The 21,472-nt window shown below is 40.8% G+C and overlaps 2 protein-coding genes across 2 annotated transcripts in view; one reads left to right on the plus strand and one right to left on the minus strand.

Annotated features, from left to right (window-relative positions):
- Positions 1-4: 4 nt before the first annotated feature.
- LOC307023075 (ras-related protein Rab-19-like) lies at positions 5-3,875 on the plus strand. Its single transcript, XM_079656092.1, has 4 exons — positions 5-875; positions 2,301-2,484; positions 2,895-2,998; positions 3,087-3,875. The coding sequence occupies exons 1-4, from the start codon at positions 681-683 to the stop codon at positions 3,273-3,275; spliced, it is 672 nt and encodes a 223-aa protein (XP_079512218.1). The 5' UTR covers positions 5-680; the 3' UTR covers positions 3,276-3,875.
- A 758-nt stretch (positions 3,876-4,633) lies between these two features.
- lrrc17 (leucine rich repeat containing 17) overlaps positions 4,634-21,472 on the minus strand; it is a 29,167-nt gene continuing 12,328 nt past the window's right edge. The window contains exons 3-5 of the mRNA XM_079656091.1: positions 20,565-21,060; positions 11,018-11,173; positions 4,634-5,597 (exon numbers count right to left, since the gene is read on the minus strand). Coding sequence (XP_079512217.1) covers positions 5,164-5,597; positions 11,018-11,173; positions 20,565-21,060 — 1,086 coding nt within the window. The 3' untranslated portion in view covers positions 4,634-5,163. The remainder of the gene's footprint in view (positions 5,598-11,017; positions 11,174-20,564; positions 21,061-21,472) is intronic.

A 21,472-nucleotide genomic window follows, 5' to 3' on the forward strand; every position in this document is an offset into this window, starting at 1 on the left:
TGTAGAGAGAGAGTGAGAGTGAGAGACGCAGGAGGCTAAAAAGGGAGTAAGAACTGGAATAACTGATGACAGGAAGAGGAAAAGGACTGACACGTGTGACAGAATAGCATGTGGACTGGACAGGAACCTGGATCACAGACAAGGATATATTCTAACTGTTTCATTTAAAAGGAAGTACCTGTGACAAACAACTAACCAGGAAAGAAAAAGGATGTGTACGTGTTGTTTCTTTTCCTGCAGGCCACAAAGTGGGTCAACACCTGAGAGGAGCAGCAAGGACTGAGGCAGTTTTGTCCTGCTGAGAGAGCTCATGAGAGGGGGAGAGTGAAACTGAATTGCTGGAAAAACAAGACACAGAGAACGCAGGATTATAAAGACTTGTTTGAAACAGGCCCATTTGAGGCTTCCAGATTGCTGTTTGTGTGCCTTACAATTAATTTTTAACTTACTGGTGTGATAAATGGATTATCATTAACCAATGAACAGCAACAAACTTAAAACTGGTTTTACAGGCTACACGTGGAATAATGTAACTAAACTAAACGGTGGAGTAACATTTTTTTGGGTGACACCTTTTAACAGAAATTGATAACGATAACCCATCACCTCTTCACCTCCCAAGTGGTCTACAGTATTGGAGCGAGCACATCCACAGTTAAATACTCCACTGTACTTCCACAATGGAGACCCCAGGACCTGAACATGATGAGTCCTTTGACTTCCTGTTTAAGATCATCCTGATTGGAGACTCTAATGTAGGGAAGACCTGCTTGGTTCAGAATTTTAAGTCTGGGATCTTCTCCGAGAGACAGCAGAACACCATCGGAGTGGATTTCACCGTACGGACCGTTGATATCGAGGGGAAGAGAGTTAAGGTTAGTACTAAACAGAATGTGGTGTGTTTAGGGACACACATTGTATGACAAATAATGTGATACAGTAATAGGTATTTCTAGGCCATGTCATCCCTACTGTAATTCAAACGTCGTCCCTGTATGACCCCTGTATGATACCAGTATTACATTTCATTCTATATGGGATAAAGAGTCTTACATTTAACAAGGTCAACACTGCACCAACCCTGATTATGCTCCAGTAATGGTGGCTAAATGCCTTGATCCTTATCATGGGTTTTAGGGCCAATTGGCTCCGACAATAAAAGCAGAGTACAGGCTATTGTTTTGGTACCAATATTTAATGAAAAGAAGCCTATTGCAGGATCTAGAAAATGCAACTCATATGCGATGTGATGGACTTTTTCCAGGTTTGGGGATAAATGACACCACAGTGAGAGTTTTCTTTTGGTTACAGTTGGACAGAAAAACCAGTCGGACCAGATGCTTACATGAAGGACTGGTTTTTCAGGTGGCTCTGCTCAAGCTTTGTGCAGACAAAAATAAACCTGTAATGACTTCTCTAAACCGTCATTAAGTTTGAAAAGGAACTAAAGGATTTTACAGCGACCAGTTTTGCGTGCTTTAAAAGTATTTCTGGTCTTGAACCAGTCAGTACCTCATTAGTGTGCAAAGTGATTGCATTGGTCATTGGGAAGACACAGGCACCGCCAACTCCTGTAGGTTAGGCTGCCTAGAATGATCAAAGTTGCTACAATTTTTCCTTTTTCGTATCTGTTGCTTTAGGTTTATTTGTAAATGTGTCACAAACAAGGTGAAGAACAGTCTTGAATCACAACATAAGGTCACAATAAGGTTGTAGAAGTAAAGATTTCAGTGTTCATACAACGATAGGTTTCTGTTTCCGTGTTAACTTCATCCATCCCCCACCAACAATCCAAAGAAAGTTATACCAAAGTGTATTTTATAGGATCATATTGAGCTTTTATTATATACAAATGATGTTATGATTCAAAAGCAGAAGTAGGCAGTTGAAACCATAAACACTGGCATTGCAAAGGCTGTGCCAGAGAGCTCAGATTGGTTGCTATGACAGCTGTAACCGCGTAAACATGGTCTGTCAGATGCTCAGGGAATATTCTGTCAAGGGACACAAATAATCTGACACATTTGTTGGTGTGTGTGTGTGTACGCATGTTTTACTCATGTTGTGGGGACATACCTATGTATACACAATCACAATGTGGGGACCCGCCTTTCTTTTGGGCACAAATGCACGTTAATCGTCACATTTAAGAATGAAGACTTAGGTTACGGTTAAGGTTAGGTTAAGGGTAAAGTAAGGGTTATGTGAGTTGTAATTAGGGTTAGGGTTGTCTAAAAAAAAAAATTGATTGTCAGTCAATGTAGCCTAAAGGGATGTTAACATGTGTGTGTGTGTTACAGATGCAGGTGTGGGACACGGCTGGTCAAGAGAGGTTTCGGACGATCACTCAGAGCTACTACCGCAGCGCACACGGCGCCATCATCGCCTATGACATCACTCGACAGGGGACCTTTGACTCTGTGACTCACTGGATCAAAGAGGTGGAGATCTATGGAGCAAACAATGTGGTGCTGGTTCTCATAGGTGAGTGTTAGTATGTGAAGTGAATAATATGAATTCAAAAATATGGCAGCATCAAGCAAGTGGATCGAATGGTTATACGGTGAAAGTTATTGAGTTTATTTACTTTTAATTATTGAACTATGTGATGTCGTTTGAGAAGATGGAAACATTGACATTTATAGTTTCAAATAAGGATCCTTTGTGTCAAAATTTGAGAACGCTAAACACAAAGGTACTTAGACAAATGATGGTACAACCCTGTTAAGTGGGTCTTCCCCACTTAAGTGTGTTGAAATGTTAGCCTTAGCATACTGTAGTAATTGGGTACATTGTTGATAACATTAACATGACTTGCTACAGACTCCTATTGGGTGTTTAAGGTTAGATGTATTGTATATGTATCTCTCATTTCCCTGATTTTCTCCATGTAGGTAACAAATGTGACCTGGAGAAGGAAAGGCAGGTTCAGTTTGAGCAAGCCTGCAATCTGTCAAAGGAGAAAGAAATACTAGCTGCTCTGGAAACATCAGCCAAGGTAACGACTACACACATACTGTACATGTAACATAATAAATCGGTTAAATTTGTTATCTCAACTTCTCTATCTCCTTCTTTGTTTCCAGGAGAGTCAGAATGTGGAAGAAGCGTTCATCATGATGGCCAGAGAGCTGCTGTCTCGTAACGGCCTCAATGTCCAGCAGGAGGACTCGGAGAGGAACAACACGCCCCGAGTCCTCCTCCGGTCCAACTCTAGGCCGATAAATGGTCTCATGACTGCTCACACTCCACCAGAGAAGAAGACATGTTGCTGATCACAACGTGGAGAGGACAGGGAAGTGGGCAAGGACACTTATGGAGAGAGAAGAACAGATGCATTGATGGAATAAGGCTGGCCTCAAGAACCCTTGGATTCAAGACGTTTTTAATAACTATGGACACATTATTTCTGCTTACTTTTTTGTAGCTTACCTAGGCATACATTATTGTTCAGCTGATGCCACAGGAAAATAGTTGACATGTTAAGCAATGGGGAATTAAGAAATAGCAAGCCAATCTTATTTATATCAGCTACTTGGATTGTTTCATTGTTATTCCAATTATTTTAAAGGTTGCACTAACAATATTGATGCCGATATCAACAAACGAACTATTCCAAGCATCCAAAAAAACGGGATAGACTATAACATGTAATAACTGCATATATGACTCTTGAGTATTTGACCCAAGTGACCTCTTGTGGTGCCGGTATGACGAGATGTGATCCTCTACTGCTGCTGAGCTCCAGATGAAAACGTCCTGGAGAAGCTGCTGCGAGCCAAAAGACTGTGAATTATCAATATGTGTGACATCCTGATGTACATTACATTGTCATGGATTAATATAAAAGGCTGTGAATGTCTTCTTTAACTCAACCTGTGTACTACTAAATAGTAAACACTAGATGGCAGTGTGCTGTAACACATAGCTCATTGCTCTCGACAATAAATAACATGTAATTTAAAACATCTGTGACTTATCATCACTTAACATCTGCGTTTAAATCTTAAATGCAGCCCAGTAAACAGGAAATCTTTTAAATTACCGTTAAATGTAAACGTTGCCAAAATGACTTCCTGCCAGCCTTAAAGTCAAGCTTAAGTAGCTGAGGTGACTAAGGCGGACATCCAGGAAGGATTATGTGGTTGTGTCAGATGCCAAATTGGCAGACCTGATTTATATACCAATCCAGAATTTGGTACTCATTATGACTAATGTTATTTTTTCCCACTAATCTGCTTTAAGATTTTTTTTAATTAAGTTATGAGTGAAATAAGTGTAGTCACAAGCAACACATAATATGGTTTTATAATATCAGTTTGGGACATTAAAAGAGTGATGTATTATTCCGTATTATGATTTGAGTATTTCTACACTGTGGTATTACTGCTTTTACTTCCAGAATTCCAAAATTAAAAAAAGTTGTCTGGTGTGCTTTGGTCTCCAGCACACTGGGTGGCGCTAGTCGATAATCAGTGAGACGTTGTTTCCCGCCTTTATCTAGATTATTTTCATAGGTGCACGTTAGATCTTTGTATATGTTGGCAGTTTCAGGAGTAAATCATGTCAAATGCAAACAATCTTCCATCATAATGTTAAGGTCTGATATCAGGCCATAAGACTTATATTCAGAAAAAATAAACCCAATTTTATTTCCAGAAACAGGTAGACAATGCCGTACATTAATTAATACAAAAAGGTTTTCTTTTAAAAAGAGAAAAAAAAGTATATCCTAAACTCATTATTAAAATGATTGTAACAGAATAAAAAGGAGAGCTCCTATAGTTCATTGTGTGGGAAATTCAAAGAGATGTCCTGGTTGGGAGTTTTAGATCTGATACAGACTGGTTTGAAAATGTTTTGCAAAAAGATGAAACAAAAGCTCAAAGAGCATCTCCTAACTTTTGTTTAAAGGTAAACTTAGCAATAGTACTTTGCAACTAATAATCGTTAAAGGAAATGTCGAAAGTGTCCTAAAATAAGATGGAAAAAGCTGACTACTAACAAGACAATGGATGTTATCCCAAGATTGTACTTTTACACATCATTTTACACATCAAATCACTGAGTCTACCTTTAATTATTAACTATTCAGCCTCTCCAAAGACTGCATTTGAATCAAACACCCCTATAACCCCCACCAGTCCGCGATCACCCCCCATTCTAACTTAGCCTGATTATCTCAATCCCTTTTTGCTTCTTATCCTGCAGAGGCTGAGGCTGACGTTCCTCCTGCCTCTCATCCGTCTCCCCCACTGCCTCATTGTTTGTCCCCCCTTGTCCTCCCTGTCCTGTATCCCCCCCTCCAGTTTGTCTATCCTTGGGACATTCACTGTTGTAGGTCTTGACGTAATCCTCGACGCGCCATCCCCTGAACTCCGGCGGCGCAGAGCAGATCAGGCCAGAGTGGAAGACGTTGGGGTGGTGCTTGAGCCAGTAGTTCAGGTAGTGGATGTTGTAGTCGCAGATCCAGGGGTTGTTGTCCAACGACAGCTTCCGTATAAAGTAGAGGTCCTCCAGGACACCGTACTGGAAGTAGTGGAGGGTATTGTTGGAGAGGTCCAGCTCACGGAGGTGCAGCAGGCCAGCAAATGCAGCTGTGAGGGGAGGAAAAGTTAAACAAAATGAGTTGACGTTACAAACGGCTCCCTGAATACTAAAAAGTCCATCCTGTCTTCCCAGTCCATTCACCAGTTGTTTGAGTGAAGGGTCCTGCAGACTCCTTGAAATAATGTCCCTGGTCGCCTTGCAATTGTAATTTTTTGTGCTTGGCCGTGGGCGTGTCGTTTTTTTAGAAGAGCTTTTCTTGTGTCAGGAAAGCCTGATCTAAAATTAGACTTTATTTGTAATTGCGTTTTAGGGATGGCTTTAGTTTTTGGCAAATCATTTCTAATCAAAGACCAAATCATCCGGTGATGAATTGGTCAAAGAAATACAGATCTTTCACCCCATTTGTTTCCTGCGTCAAACCAAGTCAACAATGACTTGTTAGGTAGTTGTTTTAAACGTTTACAAGGACGTATTATGCTTTTGGCGGTTTTCCCTTTCCTGTAGTGTGTTATATAGGCTTTCGTGGATGTACATGGTCTGCAAAGGCTGCCATCTCAAGGATTTAACAAGGACACTCAACACCCTTTGATTTGAATGGTCACCGTATTGATAAATGATCCTTATTTCTAATTTGTCTTACAAATCTCCACAGGTGCATCTATTCAACTCCAGTTAAAAAGGTTGACTGTTAAGGAAAGAATCACATTCTCAATGAGGCTTCAGGAAAACACATTTGAAGAAATATGGAAAAAGTAGAGAATTTACATATCCCAAAGACGACCATCCGATTGAATGTATATGTATAGATGTGTGGTCACATGTATGTGTGTATGTGTATTGAATGTATGTTGATATGTATGCATATGCACATGTGTAGACATTTGCTATTTCAAACAACCCCCGTGTACTTTTTTGTTTTTATTTTACTTTGACTAATTTTGTTTGCTATTTCATTTGTCACTTTCGGGTCTCTAAAAATATATGATTTGAAAAACTGTACTTGTACTATAATGTGACCCCAAATAAATAAATAAATAAATAAATAAAAAGGTGACTGTTCACATCCCTAAAAGGTTCCAGACATTAAATGAGTGCGTGTAATGGGACAGTGGAAACGGTTTCACGCTGTCCACTAGCCTTGAGCCTAGCTTTGATCTCAACAGAGCGGAAGAGAGGAGGGGAAGAAAACAGGAGGAGGAGGAGGAAGAGTGTGTGGAGCATATAAATGTTGAAAAATATAGTGATGATGAAGACATCACTGAGTCAGAGACATGAAAGAAGACGGAAAATGGACACTGGGGAGTTTATTAAATCCATTTCCCATCATGGTAACAGATAAGTTACAGTAACTGCAGCTTCATCATTCAACCATAAAGATGACAGATATGGAGGGTCCTCTAATGGAGGAAGGAAGAGCAGAGGCTCCTCGTATCTTTGAACTCATGATGAAACTGACTCTCCTGACTTTAAATTAGGTTTTTTTGCTTACAAGAAACGCAGTGTGGTCTACTTAAGATATTTTCAGGCAGTGAAATGTCCTAAAGTAAGTCTCACATGTTCATCATGAGAGGAGAGACAAAAAAATGTATCCTGTGTTTCTTTGAGTAACATTCTAACCCTGCAGTTATCCCCAATCTTTTGAAATGTAACAGCAATATGATTACATGTATATACAGTACACAGTTTTTGTGTATGCTGATGACATAATCCTGTTACATTTAATCCCTTACTTCTCAACATGATTGCTAAACCAACTACATCTGTTCTTCGTTTCAGTGAGTCCTTATCTCACCAACCTTTGAGACTCTTTATCACGGAAACCCCCTCTACATAAATCATCTCCAACTGTTTTAATCACCAGTGATCCATGACCAACACCCATTCACCCAAAAGCTCTAAAGCCTGTCATCAATTTTTCCAGCTTTGTAATGCACATGCGTTGACATTCTTAGAACTGACAAATGAGTAGGCAGTATGGAACAAAAACACATCCAACTTCAGCAGAGGTGATCAATTATGGATTAACCCCCCCCAGGCTTGCCCGGCTCTCGGCTGAAGTTGGCAATAAGTCTCAATAACATACAAACACAATTTCAAAGCCTGTGGTCACCATAACGACAGATATCATGGTTGCACAAGCCCCACTTTTACATATCTGTCTGCTGAGTCATTGTTGCTTCATTTACAGTAACACAAAAGAGAGTATGGTGTGAATAATCTTCTACGGGGGATATCGGAGAGTTTGGTGTGGTGGCTGACCCGTGCAAACGCACTACAAAGACCCAAAACAGCGCTGAACTTTCGAAACCAATGCAAATATAAAAAGTGGCCAAAACACATGCAAATTCAACTTCACCAACTTGACGAGACATGCGCAGCATTTAGCGACATAGCTGCATAAATCAAACGCTGCAGACACAATGGAAACGGGGACAATTAAAAGTGAAACCACAGCTGGGACCAGATCGAGCGCTTGTTGACGTTCTGGGATTCTAACACTGACCAGCTGTCACTCTCACTGGAAAACGTACCTAAAATCTTAGGCGGATTTTGCGGGGGGGCAGGGGGGGCATTGCCCCCCCCCCCTAGTGGCTGAAATATGTTACAGCATTACTACGTCTAAAACTGTTCCAATACAAATATTTCTTTATATCAATATTTTAATAGATGGGATATAATGATTGTTACAATACAAAATCTGAATAATATCATGTTTTGTTTGAAATAATTTCATTTTTGAGCAGTCGAATGTTGTGACGTGTGTGTGTGAAGTATGAGGTTAAGGGCAAGTTCCCTTGCTTTTTTTTTGCATACAAGGGATTCAGCTATTGTATTACAATAATTAGCAGTAGGCCTAATGAGTATGCAGCGATTTTTAAAATGTCCAATTTCTGTGACGTTTAAGGCGTCTACTTCTGCACTAAGTAGGACACTGGTTAATAATATTGTAGCGTGTTCAAGTAACCAAGGGATATAGTAGTTATCAAATAAGTATAAGATGTGCACAGTTATGATACGTTTTACAGTTATGTAATGCACTGTTGTTGGGGGGAGAGACCGCCCCTTCCATATGAGTGTGTGTGTACGGCGGGCATGAGGCGTGCATGACGGGACGAGTTGTGTTCGTATGTGGAAAAGTCATACTCAGTGCGGTGAACGCTGGCTTTATTGCTACTGTATCCGTAGCACCCCACGCAATAGTTGGGACTGTGTACTGACGTCAGTAAAAAAGTTTGCCCCCCCAAGTGCAAATGTCAAACTCCGCTTATGCCTAAAATATACGTTTTACCGGCTAATTTTAACAATTTGATCACATGAGTCCTTCTGATATTATTGCAGATCTGCTGTAAGCTAGCTAACGTAGCTAACCTAGTCATTTCAAATATACTGATACAATTATGAAACAGACTTACTCTGCCAACAGTGACAGTTTCTTATCTTTATAATCCCATAACGTCAACAAGCGATCCAGTCCCAGCTTTTTTCGCATTTCAGTGTCCCCTTTTCTGTTGTGTTTTAGGCTTCTTGCAGCGTTACTCCTAATATACGTGTTTTGCTCCTGTCGTGTGTGTGTGTGTGTGTGTGTGTGTGTGTGTGTGTGTGTGTGTGTGTGTGTGTGTGTGTGTGTGTGTGTGTGTGTGCACGGCCACCGTAGTTTTTGGTTCAAGATTGACAATTTCTAAAATATCCTATAAGGAAAAGGCCTTCAAATGAGCTTCAAATATACTGTATTCTCTTGTGACAGTCTAAATGAATGTTTTGTCTATTTCGGGGTTAGTATTTGAAGGAAAAACCGCAGCAATCTGCCACAAATATCGGCCAAAACCAACAATGAAAGACAAATGCAAATAATTGTGCATCTATTACAAACACCCCACTCTGCCAGACAATGAGAGAAGCGAAAAGGAAGCATGAGTGAAAGATAAACAACCTCTTGAAAACGATTCGAAGCACGTTTTATTTCACTCACATAGCGAAAGGAGCAACCATGATTAAGGCCACATGTCATCACAAGCTCTCAGCATTACACAGAGTTTCTCATTCACTTTCCAAATAGTCTTGGACACACGGGGGTGAGCTGCAGCAGATTGTTTACATGTGTTGCAGGGTAATGAAGGAAATTACAAGGATTTAAAAAAGGATGTCCCTGGGCAGGAAGATATGAGCCAGACATCATTAGCCTGCGGAGAGTAATGAGTCTGCACTTTTTAATTGGGGTAGAGCTGAGGCAGAATTACTAATCAGATATTCTGCTTCAGTATGACAGATCTCTTAAACAATTATGTTCCTCTAATGAAATTCTCCAACACCTTGCCTTGTTCTTTATATAGTCTTGAGATATTGGATTGACCCAGCTGTTCCCAGTCTCTTTGTCTAGAAAGTCTGTTTGTTACTCTCTATCACCAGTAGCATTTTAACTAGAAGGGCACTCCTGAATTGGATCAGCTCAAAGATTGAATGGATTCTTTCTTGGCCCATGATATAAAGAGTACATTTGAGTTGGTAGTTATTCTTAATCACGCTGACAAACAAACTAAAACCTAATCAACAGAACCGGAAACATTATGTACTTGGCAGAGGAGAACGTTTGGGAGTATTTAAACCAAAAAGTGAGTTGTATGGTGAAAAGAGGTGATGCAGCACAGGCAGTATGAAAACATTTTTAAACATTAAAGCATGGACACATTTCACAGTAGAGGCACAAAATACATTATGAGCCTGAAATTAGCAGAATGTCCTCTTTAGGTATGTCATGTAATTTTTTTTTACTTGTGAAAAGTGAACATAAGTCAATGGTTCACACAGTTTGTTCATCCATCCTAACCTCCTTTCTACACTTTCTTTTACGTCACATACGCTTCCTCCTTAGCACATGTCATTAAAACTACAGCCACTTAAGTTGCCAGCTAGCAATAAAGGTAAACATGGGTGTGAAATTAAATACGGTTTATTACGGTATGACCTTGGCATAATGCATGTAAGGTCCCAGCTGTGTGTGCTCAGGTGTGTGCTCAGGTGTGTGTGTGTGTGTGTGTGTGTGTGTGTGTGTGTGTGTGTGTGTGTGTGTGTGTCCTAGCATTACTATACTTGTGGGGACCTAAATCTGTTTACACAGTCACATGTGGGGACTCGCCTCCCTTAAGGGGACAAAATGGAGGTCCCCATGAGGGGAATCATTAATTTTAGGGTAAAGACTTGTTTAAGTTTAGGGTAAGGGTAAGGGTTAGGGTTAGGGTTAGGCATGTGTTGGTTATGGTTAAGGTTAGGATAAGTCTCTAGGATATGCATGCAAGTCAATGTAATGTCCCCTGAAGTGATGCATACATGGTGTGTGTGTGTGTGTGTGTGTGTGTGTGTGTGTGTGTGTGTGTGTGTGTGTGTGTGTGTGTGTGTGTGTGTGTGTGTGTGTGTGTGTGTGTGTGTGTGTGTGTGTGTGTGTGTGTGTGTGTGTGTGTGTGTGTGTTACCTGTGTCGATATGTTGCAGGCTGTTGCTGCTCAGGTTGAGCAGCTTGAGGTCTTTGGACAGCAGGAACTGTTTGGGCCTGAGATGTTTGATGGTGTTCCGGGACAGATCCATCTTCACCAGGTCGGACGGCAGGTCAGATGGGATGTTATTCAAATCTGCAAAGAAGAACAAAAAGCCAGACTTAGATAAGTTCTCGTGAACTGGAAAATCAACTTTATCGCCGTGTTTTTGCAAAGATTTTGAAGTCCTGCTGCTTCACAGGATCGAGGCAGATGTGCACCACTAAAGTGCAAAACTCCAGAAGCTTAAAATCCTATTAGTTTGCATCTTTACACATTTTCAAGATGTTGTGTGGGTTGTGTGCAACATTTAACTTTTTCAAGATGGAGTAGTGTGACAGTATTTCTCTCCTGTGCCAGGGCGAGTGTGTGTTGCTTATATCTTCCAGTGTTTTCAGCCTCACACACATTTCCCAACATCTCACCCTAATGTATGTAACAGCAATTTCTACATGTTCCCGTGTCGATAACAGATCCTCTCTGGAGTCCCAGACTAGAACACATTTCCCGAATGCTATTCAATCATCCTGTTGAGATGGCTAGAATAAAGGTTTATGACTGTCAACACAATTGTCTCAAAGATAATAACAGAGCTTGAATCTACATCATATGGGGACAAGTCGATCCAGATTCAAGCTACGACCCATCATTCCACATTTCTACTTTTGGCAGTAGTGATAAACCTTTTCAAGTAAGAAACAATAAGAGAAAAAGAGCAATTTTTATGGATTTTAAATTGCCTCCCACAGTCTTTAAACTCGTTTCACCTGCAGTGTCAATTTGTTTGAATCGGAGCTCACATCTGCCGTGCCATGGCACACTTCTGTTTAAAACTGAGGATGAAAATAAACATATGGTGATTGTTTTTTAAGCGATTCGTAGGGGTTGCAGATGAGAGGAAACACACGTGGGTGGCATGCGCTGAGATGTTTATTTTGATGGAAAATCACTGATTTGTCTTCTAAATTAAGAGAAGAAGACTATGTGATACGTATGTAAGCGATTGAGCATCCATGGCTACAAGGGTTAGAACGAGTTTCCTGCATGTGGTTTTTTACACAGACTGTACCACTAAGAATTCTCGTGGTACTTTTATAGAGCAGATGTCACCGTCTTTACGCAGTTTACTGCCGCAGATGTAGTTAGTTACAAAGGAGGGGGCATGGTGCCATTAATCAACACTGACTGGAAGATAATATAATTACACTCAGAGGACACACAGCGTGAACAGAGATGTAGCCAATGCACTCAGGAAATGTACTTATTCTTGTAGTCATGTAGTGCCTACAAAAGCCCTTAATGGTGAGGCACCATCCTATCTTAAAGAGCTCATAGTACCCAACTGCCCCACTAAGGGGAATTACGTTCCCAGAATGCAGCAAGGTTATTAGTGGTTCTACATGTATGTCTGGATCATGAGTTGTTGTTTTTTGGTGGCACTTAGATAGATTGTTGACATCCACTTGGACTCTTTATCTTTTATATATATATATATACCCAATTGTAAGTTTATTATCTTTTTAAATCTTCACACTGGACACCAGGGCCAGCCCTTGGCATAGACAGTATAGGCGAATGCTAAGGGCGCATCAATCAATGGGGGGCGCCAAAAATAAAAAATGTTTTAAAAAAAAGTTAGAAATTAATTATTATTATTTTAATTTTATTTCATAACAACACAATTTCCCGATTTTGGATCAACAAAGTACATCTTATTATCTTATACTAACAGAACTACGCCTATATTGCGTACAGCGCCCATAAACTATCGCGTACCCCCCCCCCCAAATCAAGTTGAAATGCCCCAGCCCCAGTAAAAACCAGAGGTTTATGTGAAATAGTTCTTTTTTGAAATAATGATTTTAGTGTGCAATTATAGGTTTTAAATGTTTAAACTCCCAAAAAGCGTATACAGCTTTTATTAACATTGTAATTTACTGTGTAAGCGGCCGCGGGGGGAGAGCTTTAGAGAGCTCTCTCCTGAAAGACTGAGCGGCTCTGATAACCTCAGCTCAGTGAGGTAAAGGTACACCTTTATATGATCATTATAGTTATACAAAAATAAGAGAATAGATTTTCATCTATTCTCTTATAGTATAAAATACTATATGACAGTAAAAAAAAAAGTTGTTATTAATAAACAAGAATACAGTTTAAAAGGGGAGTGATTTGTAAAATATCCATAAAGAAAAAGAACATTTGCTTCCAGTTCTGTTTCAAATGGTTGTTGAGAGATGTATCCATAGATCTCCCCACGTTGCTCTCAAAGTGCACCAGATTGATGCTTTTAACTTCAATATTTAAAAAAAAATCTTCCCGGGGGAGCATGCTCCCGGACCCCCCTAGAGGAGGTGAGGTCCACCCCTCACTTAAATAGGATACTAAATACATTTAAACACATCTTGTGTCCATATCTTTCTGTTTTGGTGGTGCCACAACCGTGCATGCATACGCGAATCATAGTGAGTGTCTGCATTTGGGGGGGGGGCGCCAGCTAAAATCTTGCCTGGGGCGGCAAATTGTTCAGGGCCGGCCCTGCTGGACACCTATTGCATATCTGTATGTCTTTGGAGAGGGATCCATCCTCTTACTCTCCAAGGGGTTTCTAACATTTCTTCCCTGTTATTTGTGGGGTTTCTTGGGAGTTTTTCCTTTTACGCCGCTGGAGTCTTGAGGCCAGAGGGTGTTGTATTCTGTACACACTGTAAAGCTGTCACGGTCTGTTTATTTTTTATTTTATTTTGAATTGTCACAGTCAGTCTGTTTTCCTGTGTTACTTTGAAAGGTGTTCACCCCCTGTCTCATGTTTCATTTCCCTCCTGTCTGATTGTTTGTTGTGTCTTGCCTTTTGATTGGTCTTGTATGTATTTGAGTTCTGGTTTTCTGTTGGTGTTGATGGCTTCTTTTGTGTTTAATATGGAGAGAGTTATTGTCTGTATATCAAGTCACAAATGTGTAATCTGTGATATCGTGTTATATAATTACAATGTGATTGATTACTTGACGGTGATGGCTGATCACTGTGCAGCAGATAGAGACATTGGGACTCTCGAGACACTTTTTTCAAAAGTCTTCCATTATGAGAGGTCTAAAGGGATTCCCACCCTTCCAATGTGTACATGCCGGTCTACATGTGTCCGCAGCCTTGTCCAAGATTAGAAAAAAAGTCGGAAAAATGCTGGCTCTCTTTCATAAGACTGAAATTCCCAGGCTCCCATGTGAGAAATCAACCAAAGACAGATTCTCTCTGTCCAAGAGAAACACATCTGTGGTCTTCTGTGTTTTACACTGATCAGGATAATCTCCTACGCTGTGTTTTCAGTGATGACACGAGTATCTGTGGCAGTAGTAGTGACAAAAAGTCTGGTTTGTGACTAATGTTTCTTAAATCTAAGCCACGGGATAAGACTTAAATCTGTGTTTTTATCCATTGCTTCCTGTACTGTAGCTTAAACGTGTGTTCAGGACGGTTTTTTAGGGGTCTTTTGGGTATCTTGTGATATTTAACGGGGCAAATCCTTCGGATAAAGTGTTAGGCTCTTTCCTGCTTTAACATCAGGGCCCACGCAGCTCAGACCGTTGAATGATAAAACACACAGAGAGAAGGAGAGAGAACATGTCAGGAAAACACATTTATTCAAGTCATTCAATCAAAACTGGATATTTTTTTCAGTGAATCTGGCAGAAGCATTATTGGAACATCTGTCCTCAAATATTCTGTCCAACAAAGAAGTGCTTTTTTAGTACCTGAGAAAATCTGTGTGTTTCGTCTAACAACACCTCTGCTTTAAATGTAGTTTGGACTATGTGCAGTCCCAATAGGCCTAACTAAATGTAAGCTGCGCATTAGTAGAACATAAGGTTTAAGCGTTGCAGTAAATGTAAAGCAAAACGTGCGAAACATTATTCTAGACATACAGTATATCTATTTATGCTTTTTTTGAAAGGGTGAACAATGCTTTTTAATTGCATACCAAAGTCTGTGTTTCTTTTCATCATATTTTCTATAAAATGAAATAAAAGTTAAGCAAAAGGTGTGACGCTCAGCTGTATAAGATATATTTCCTTTCCTGGAGCAGGTGGTGCAATATGTTTCATTCTGTTTTGACAGTGGAAAGGGAAGCATTTTTTGACTGTGCTCACATGATCACTTTATAGTGCCGTGACATTTAGTTTTAGACACACAGCGGGGTGGGGTAGGTAAGTTTGAGAAACCGGCTCGAGATACCCTTTTTGTTATATTCCATGGAATGCTCTTAACATCCCGATAGCAATGAATATCTGAAGTGTTTTGACAAAAGATCCATTAAAAAATGTCATCTGTGGAAGCCGTGGTACTGTAAACAGCACGACCAATCATCTGAGCCGGCCCCGCTAAAGTAACTGGATAGCCTACCTGCCTGTCAGCCTTCCATCTGTGCACAAACTTATCTCGTGCCCTCATTGGTCATGTGCGCGTTCGTGTGTGTTGGAGGAGGGGCTCTGAAAGGAAGTGGCAGATTTACTCCGGTTGTGTATTTTGAAATTCTAGCGCACTCGAGCTGGTTTCTCCAAACTTACCGACCCCGCCTTTAAGGTTTAAAAATACTTTGTGTTTTCTTAACAATTTAAGCCACCAGATGTGCTGCAATTAATACGTTCATATTTAATGTGTTACCCTTCTCATCCACGTTTTCTTGTGAGAGTCACTGTCCTCTTTCTCATTTCACGCTCTCTACCTTTGCCACCCACTGACTGAAATGATGGAAGATTATTATTTTTTTCTGCTAACTAACTGCCCGCTGGGGCCAGGGACTTACAGTAATATCAAGGGTGTTGTTTTGTGTGACTGGGAAGCAGCCAACTCACCATATACATGAGTCACTTTACTGCTGCAGTGCTGCAAACTGGAGTTTAGATGGAGGATTTATGTTACATCGGAAACCAATGATTTGTTGACCTCCTGAGCAGAGAGGCTTTTTTCATATTTTCACACACTAACATGAATTTATACAGCTAGTGTTACTTTTTTACATTAATGTGACTTGTGTTTTAGCCTAGTCCAGTTAGTGGAATATGGTTGGCAAGTCTAGCGCTGTACAATAGCTGCCCACCCTAGTACTAGACTCCTGGTACTAGGATGGGTTAAATGCAGAGGCCAAATTTCACTGTGTGTGCTCTGTGCTCTGCATGGGTGACCATTATAGAGGGTTTCATCCCTCCCAATTCTATTTTTCTATGTTGCCTGTAATGGCATATGGTAGTCAATATAGAAGTGGTGCAAGAATAAGTCCTAAAACCGGGAAAAGATTAAGTATTTCGGTCATAAAATCTAACGTAAATACCCCAATCCTGAACGTCTGAAGCTTCTATGTGGGTTAAAAACAAAGCGGTTGCAAACGAGTGTCTTAATGAGAATAGTAAACGTCATCAGTGTTTGTATAACAGAGATTTTAACAAGTAATTTGAAGGCACATTTTGCCACAGCACTAAAGTCCATGTCCCATCTTTGAGTAACACAGCCTTTAAATACTCCCATATTAACTCCAGCCACTTTATGTAGCATTAAATTCCAGTGAAAAAGAGTTGGAGCTTGAAATCTGCTGTGGTTCACCTCTAATGAAAGCTTTCAAACCAGAGTGAGGGCGACATGGAGTCAAGGGAGAATAGGGTATGGAGAGGGACGGATAAGAATATGTTTCCACTCTGGTTTTTCATACGCCCCCCCACCCCCGTTTGTTTTTCAATCCCATCTGAAAGAGAACCATGTTTGTTCCACTCATCGTCATTGACCATACCATGTCTTTGTGGTTTTGACCATTGACATTCAGATTTTGTCAAGTTCCTTGGTGGATTCATAATCTGACTGCAGTTTATTAACTTTTAAAAATGTCAGTTTTGCTGTCAAATTAAAAACTGTGCAGGCTGGACCAAACAGGCCAATGTTATCAGCAAATGTAGTGTCTGTTTCTTGTACCCTGGTTTTACGAGCTTAGTTATTTTAGTTGATATTGTGCCACCGTAATAATTAGCAATCATGCTGATGATGAAGCTGTATTTAATGAAATGACCACCAATTAAACACAAATGATAGGTACACTATGGAGTTTTTGACCTTTAGTTTGTTTATGCTGTACACGCTCACATGATCAGCCAGGCTCATGAATGAGCTTGTGGGCAGTAGAAATGGACGTAGAATTATACCAAAGTGACAACTAATGCAAAGCAGAAGAAGTGGGATGCAAGCTATGTCAACATTTTAGATCATAAGCATAATAAAGAATCACATTTGCAAATGATTTACGATTTATGCTTTCAAGTTAATGGGAACTTGGAGGCAGCAGGGTCACGCTTCATATAGTCTGAGAGAGGTGGATGGTCATAAGAAATATTGAATAATGAAAGTTAACTAAGAGAAGGCAATTTAATATCCATTTAGATGTTATTATAAGCGATTTTAATAGGCTATACTGTGCCAAAGATTAGCAAACTGCTAGCATTTCTTTGGAAACCGACTATAAGTGGAGGACAATGATATAATATACGTGTGATTATTTCACTCTGACAGCTAATGAAGTGAGCTAATGAAAACATTGGAGCTTGAAGGCAGCGCAGTGAAAACAGCAAAATGGAAATACTCAACGGGCATCGTCTTACAATGTTCAAAAGCACAAAACAACACTTATATAATTTCATGTGTAACAGCAGCTGCAGTATGTTGAGGAAAACCCACACATCACATATCACTTTCATGGTTTAGGAGGCAGGATGTGGAGAGTTACTATCGTGCAAAAGAAACTCAGGGAAAGATATGGATGAGTTCATCAGCCTGTGTGAAAAACAGAGAAACCCTATAATGGTTCAGATAAAGAATCGATTCAAAAGCATTACTGTAGAGAAAAATAAATTAGGAAAATATGTTAAAAGCTTCCTCGAGCATTTGCACAACACAGATGCTGCATTGTGTGGTTTTGGCTCTGTGACGGATTTCTTTCAATGAAAGGCATAAGCTCTCCATTTATACGTTCATTCAATTGCTCATTTAATCTGGGTAGCCCACTTACTCTAAAACATGGACAGAGGCAATCATTCAGCTCAGTGTTGACGCAGGATGCTATTTGGGTGTCAACGAAAGAAGAAGAGATGAAAGGGAGGAGATGAGAGAGCAACCAAGAATGAAAGACCCCACATTGAAGTACCCAAAAAATGACCCGTCTGCAAAAAAATCAGAAACTATCATTCATCCCTCCAGCCTGTCTTTGAAAACAACACTGACACAAAGTTGTATGGAGCTCTGAAGGAGTTACAGCTTTTATGCTAGAAGTCACATAGGGGCATTTTTACACAACGGGAACCAGATGTGAAAACTGGAAGAGCTGCTCCCTCCTTCCCCTGACTGACTATTCCCATCTTTTCTGAAGCATTCTAGTCATAGTGACTCCTTGTTAAACTGAAAAAACAAACAAATTAAGTTGCTGGTGGTAATAACTGGTGGTCAACAGTTATTCACTACAACTCACTACAACAGCCAAAAACACTCGCATAACATTGTTAAAATAAACCAATAAAACTTACATTTTAGGTACGTTTCCAGTGATAATGGTTGTCGGCCAACTTTACAATCGCTGTGTTTTTTTATTTGCAGCACTTTTAGGGAAGTTGGTGAAGATGTTTCTTTATTTGCATGTGTTTTGGTCCATTTGGGCTGTTGGCCACCATAAATAACTGCCCTATTGAACAAAGAAAACCCTAACCCTAACCCTAAAGGCCCGGACACACCAAAGAACTGACACAGACGGCCCCCCGACTGTTGCAGGTACGAACTGCGCATGCGTGAGTGGCAATAACTCTCCTTACCAGCAGGTGGCGGTAGTGTGTATTCGTCATTCAAAAGAGGCAACAACCGGAAGACAGACTGCGTGATAACCGAGAGAAGAAGAACAGACTGCGTGATATAAACAAACAACAAATAGTGTGTGCGTTCTATTTTCACTCTACAGCGAGAAGCTCACGGGGCTTTCCCCAATCTGTGTCGAGAGCTGGAGTTAAATTAAATCTCAGATTTGCCTTCTTAATAGTTTGTTTGGGTCCCTCACTTCCGTTTCGCTTCTCATGCACTGATTCGCTAGCTGAACAGCCAATCAGAGTGATTTCTTTTGACGACAGCCTCTGGCCGACTGCCCGCCGATTCGACATGTTGAATCGGCGGGTTTTCTGCCGAAAAGGCGTCGGCACGGTTGAAACGACACAACGGTGCGGGACACACCAATCTGAGTAGGGCGTGTCGACGCTCATCGTCGGCCTGACGCCCATCGACGGACAAAATCGGCTTGGTGTGTCCGGGCCTTAAGAGAAGGAAATTTGAGGGGTACTGAACCCCATACCTGACTGTCTAAACATTAACTCAAATGCTTCAAAATGCTATTTATCAAACCGCCAAACAATGCAAAACAGAAGGTAGCCTAGTGTCAAACAAGAAATTATGAAGAAAGAAAATTATGTTTTCTGCAAGGAGATGATAGCTTTTAATTTGAAAGGACAGGCTAAGACTATGAGACCTTCCCTCTCACACACCACGTGGCAAAACACACACATCTCGCTCACTGTTGCTGTAACCAAAACATCGGACAGAATCTAATTCTCGTTCCCAATTTCACTTGAAAAGCAAGCAAGACTCTCCACTACAGAGTGCTGAGCAAACCTAACAAATGTACCTTTTATACAAGGTATTCCTCTGCCAGGGCAGTCTAGTTGTTATTGAAATGTTCGCCAGGAAACCTGTCAGACATGGTAACCATCAAAAAAGACAAGCTACAGTTCACCACAAAGTGACACTGGTTGATTTCACATGGGTTTGGCTGCAAATGAAAAATGCGGGAAAAATATAAATGGGTCTTTGTGTGAGTTTATGCCTCACCTCATATTTAAGTTGCTTTAAAGGTCCCCTATTATACAGTTTTTAATTAATATATTATAGGTCTCAGATATATACAGAACATGTCTCTGAAGTGTTTGGCTCCAAAGACCAAACAGATCGTTGCAGCATTACCCATAATCCCCTCTGTTTCAGCCCTGTTTCAAAAGTTCTGATTCTCTGTCTGTTACTTCAGGTGAACATAAGGAGCCCCTCCCCACGCCCCTCTGAGAGATATTTGGTTAAAAAGAACACAATGGTGCTCTAGGAGGAGATTCGGGTGATAAGGTTGGGGGGGGGGTTACCTTGGTTGGTGATTGGCTAATGGTTATACAAGCCAAAACATCGTTATGACATCATAAAGTGGCCAAAATCTGATCATTTTCAGACAGGTTTTTATATAAATGGATCAGGACAAAAAGGGAGAGAATCTTTTTTCCTGAAACTTTCAGAATCTCTTTACACAGAGGGGACACATGTTGATGTATAAAAGACAGGAAAAAGTGGATTTTGCATAATAGGTGACCCTTAATATGATTGCTTTCAACTAACCTAATACAGTTATGTGAATGTGTGATACAGTGACAGTCTCACCTTTGTTGCCGCAGTCCAGCAGAGGTTTGGGGAACATGTAGGTGTGGCACATGGACGTGGCCTCTGTCTTTTTGGTTGGCTTAGGCCTTAGTCCCGCCCCCTGTCCGCCGCCCTGGTTCCTGTCCACCTGGTTGTCTCCGGAGCACAACGTCTCTACCTTCAGCCCCTTCAGCTTCTTGCCCAACAGCGACAGGGGCTGCGCGCACTTGCCGTAGTTGCCCAGGTTGCGGTTGCTAGGCACCTGAATGTTCCTGACCAGGCTGTCCAATTGGCAGTTGCAGATCCAGGGGTTGTCGTAGAGACGGAGGTAGGTGAGGCGGGGCAGAGGCAGCAGGACCTCCTCAGTGGCGGTCTTCAGACGGTTGTGCTGGAGGAGCAGGGTGGTGAGCTCTGAGAGGCCGGAGAACGCTCCGTCCTCCACCATCGAGATGTGGTTCTGCTGCAGGTCCAGGCTTTTCAGCTGGGAGAACTGGGAGAACATGTTGTCCCGCAAAACCTAAGAGGAAACGAGAATGATTGTGATTTACAATAGGTGCAATCAACTATGATGATACAAACAAATAGCAAGGATCCTGCAACGACATTAGATTCTAATGACCCAAAATCTTGGCTGTTGCTAGTGTATTAGCTTCGAATTACCCAAAACCTGGACTCCAGCTAGTGCATTAGCTTCTAATAAACCAAAACCTTTTCAGTGCTGCAAAGAGAAATGAGAATTATATATATATATGATATTCGGCTCCTTTGCTGCTCAATTTTCAATGGAAATGTGTCTGCACTGGGCAGCTGTCTGCTAATTTTCAAATGGGAATCATGAGAACGGTGAGCCTCAACCAAAAGTTAGTTGTCAAACATTGTCCAAGACATCGTTGTTCGCTAACTTTTTATAGGCAAAGACCCGATGAGGT

The sequence above is a fragment of the Notothenia rossii genome (genome assembly GCF_949606895.1).
Source record: "Notothenia rossii genome assembly, chromosome: 10".
In the NCBI taxonomy this organism is placed as follows: domain Eukaryota; kingdom Metazoa; phylum Chordata; class Actinopteri; order Perciformes; family Nototheniidae; genus Notothenia; species Notothenia rossii.

Excerpts from the sequence above, each read along its gene's own strand:
- LOC307023075 (XM_079656092.1), top strand. The coding sequence starts at position 681 with ATGGAGACCCCAGGACCTGAACATGATGAGTCCTTTGACTTCCTGTTT. Across the intron at positions 876-2,300 it reads TCGAGGGGAAGAGAGTTAAG|ATGCAGGTGTGGGACACGGC; the intron begins GTTAGTACTAAA and ends TGTGTGTTACAG. Across the intron at positions 2,485-2,894 it reads TGTGGTGCTGGTTCTCATAG|GTAACAAATGTGACCTGGAG; the intron begins GTGAGTGTTAGT and ends TTCTCCATGTAG.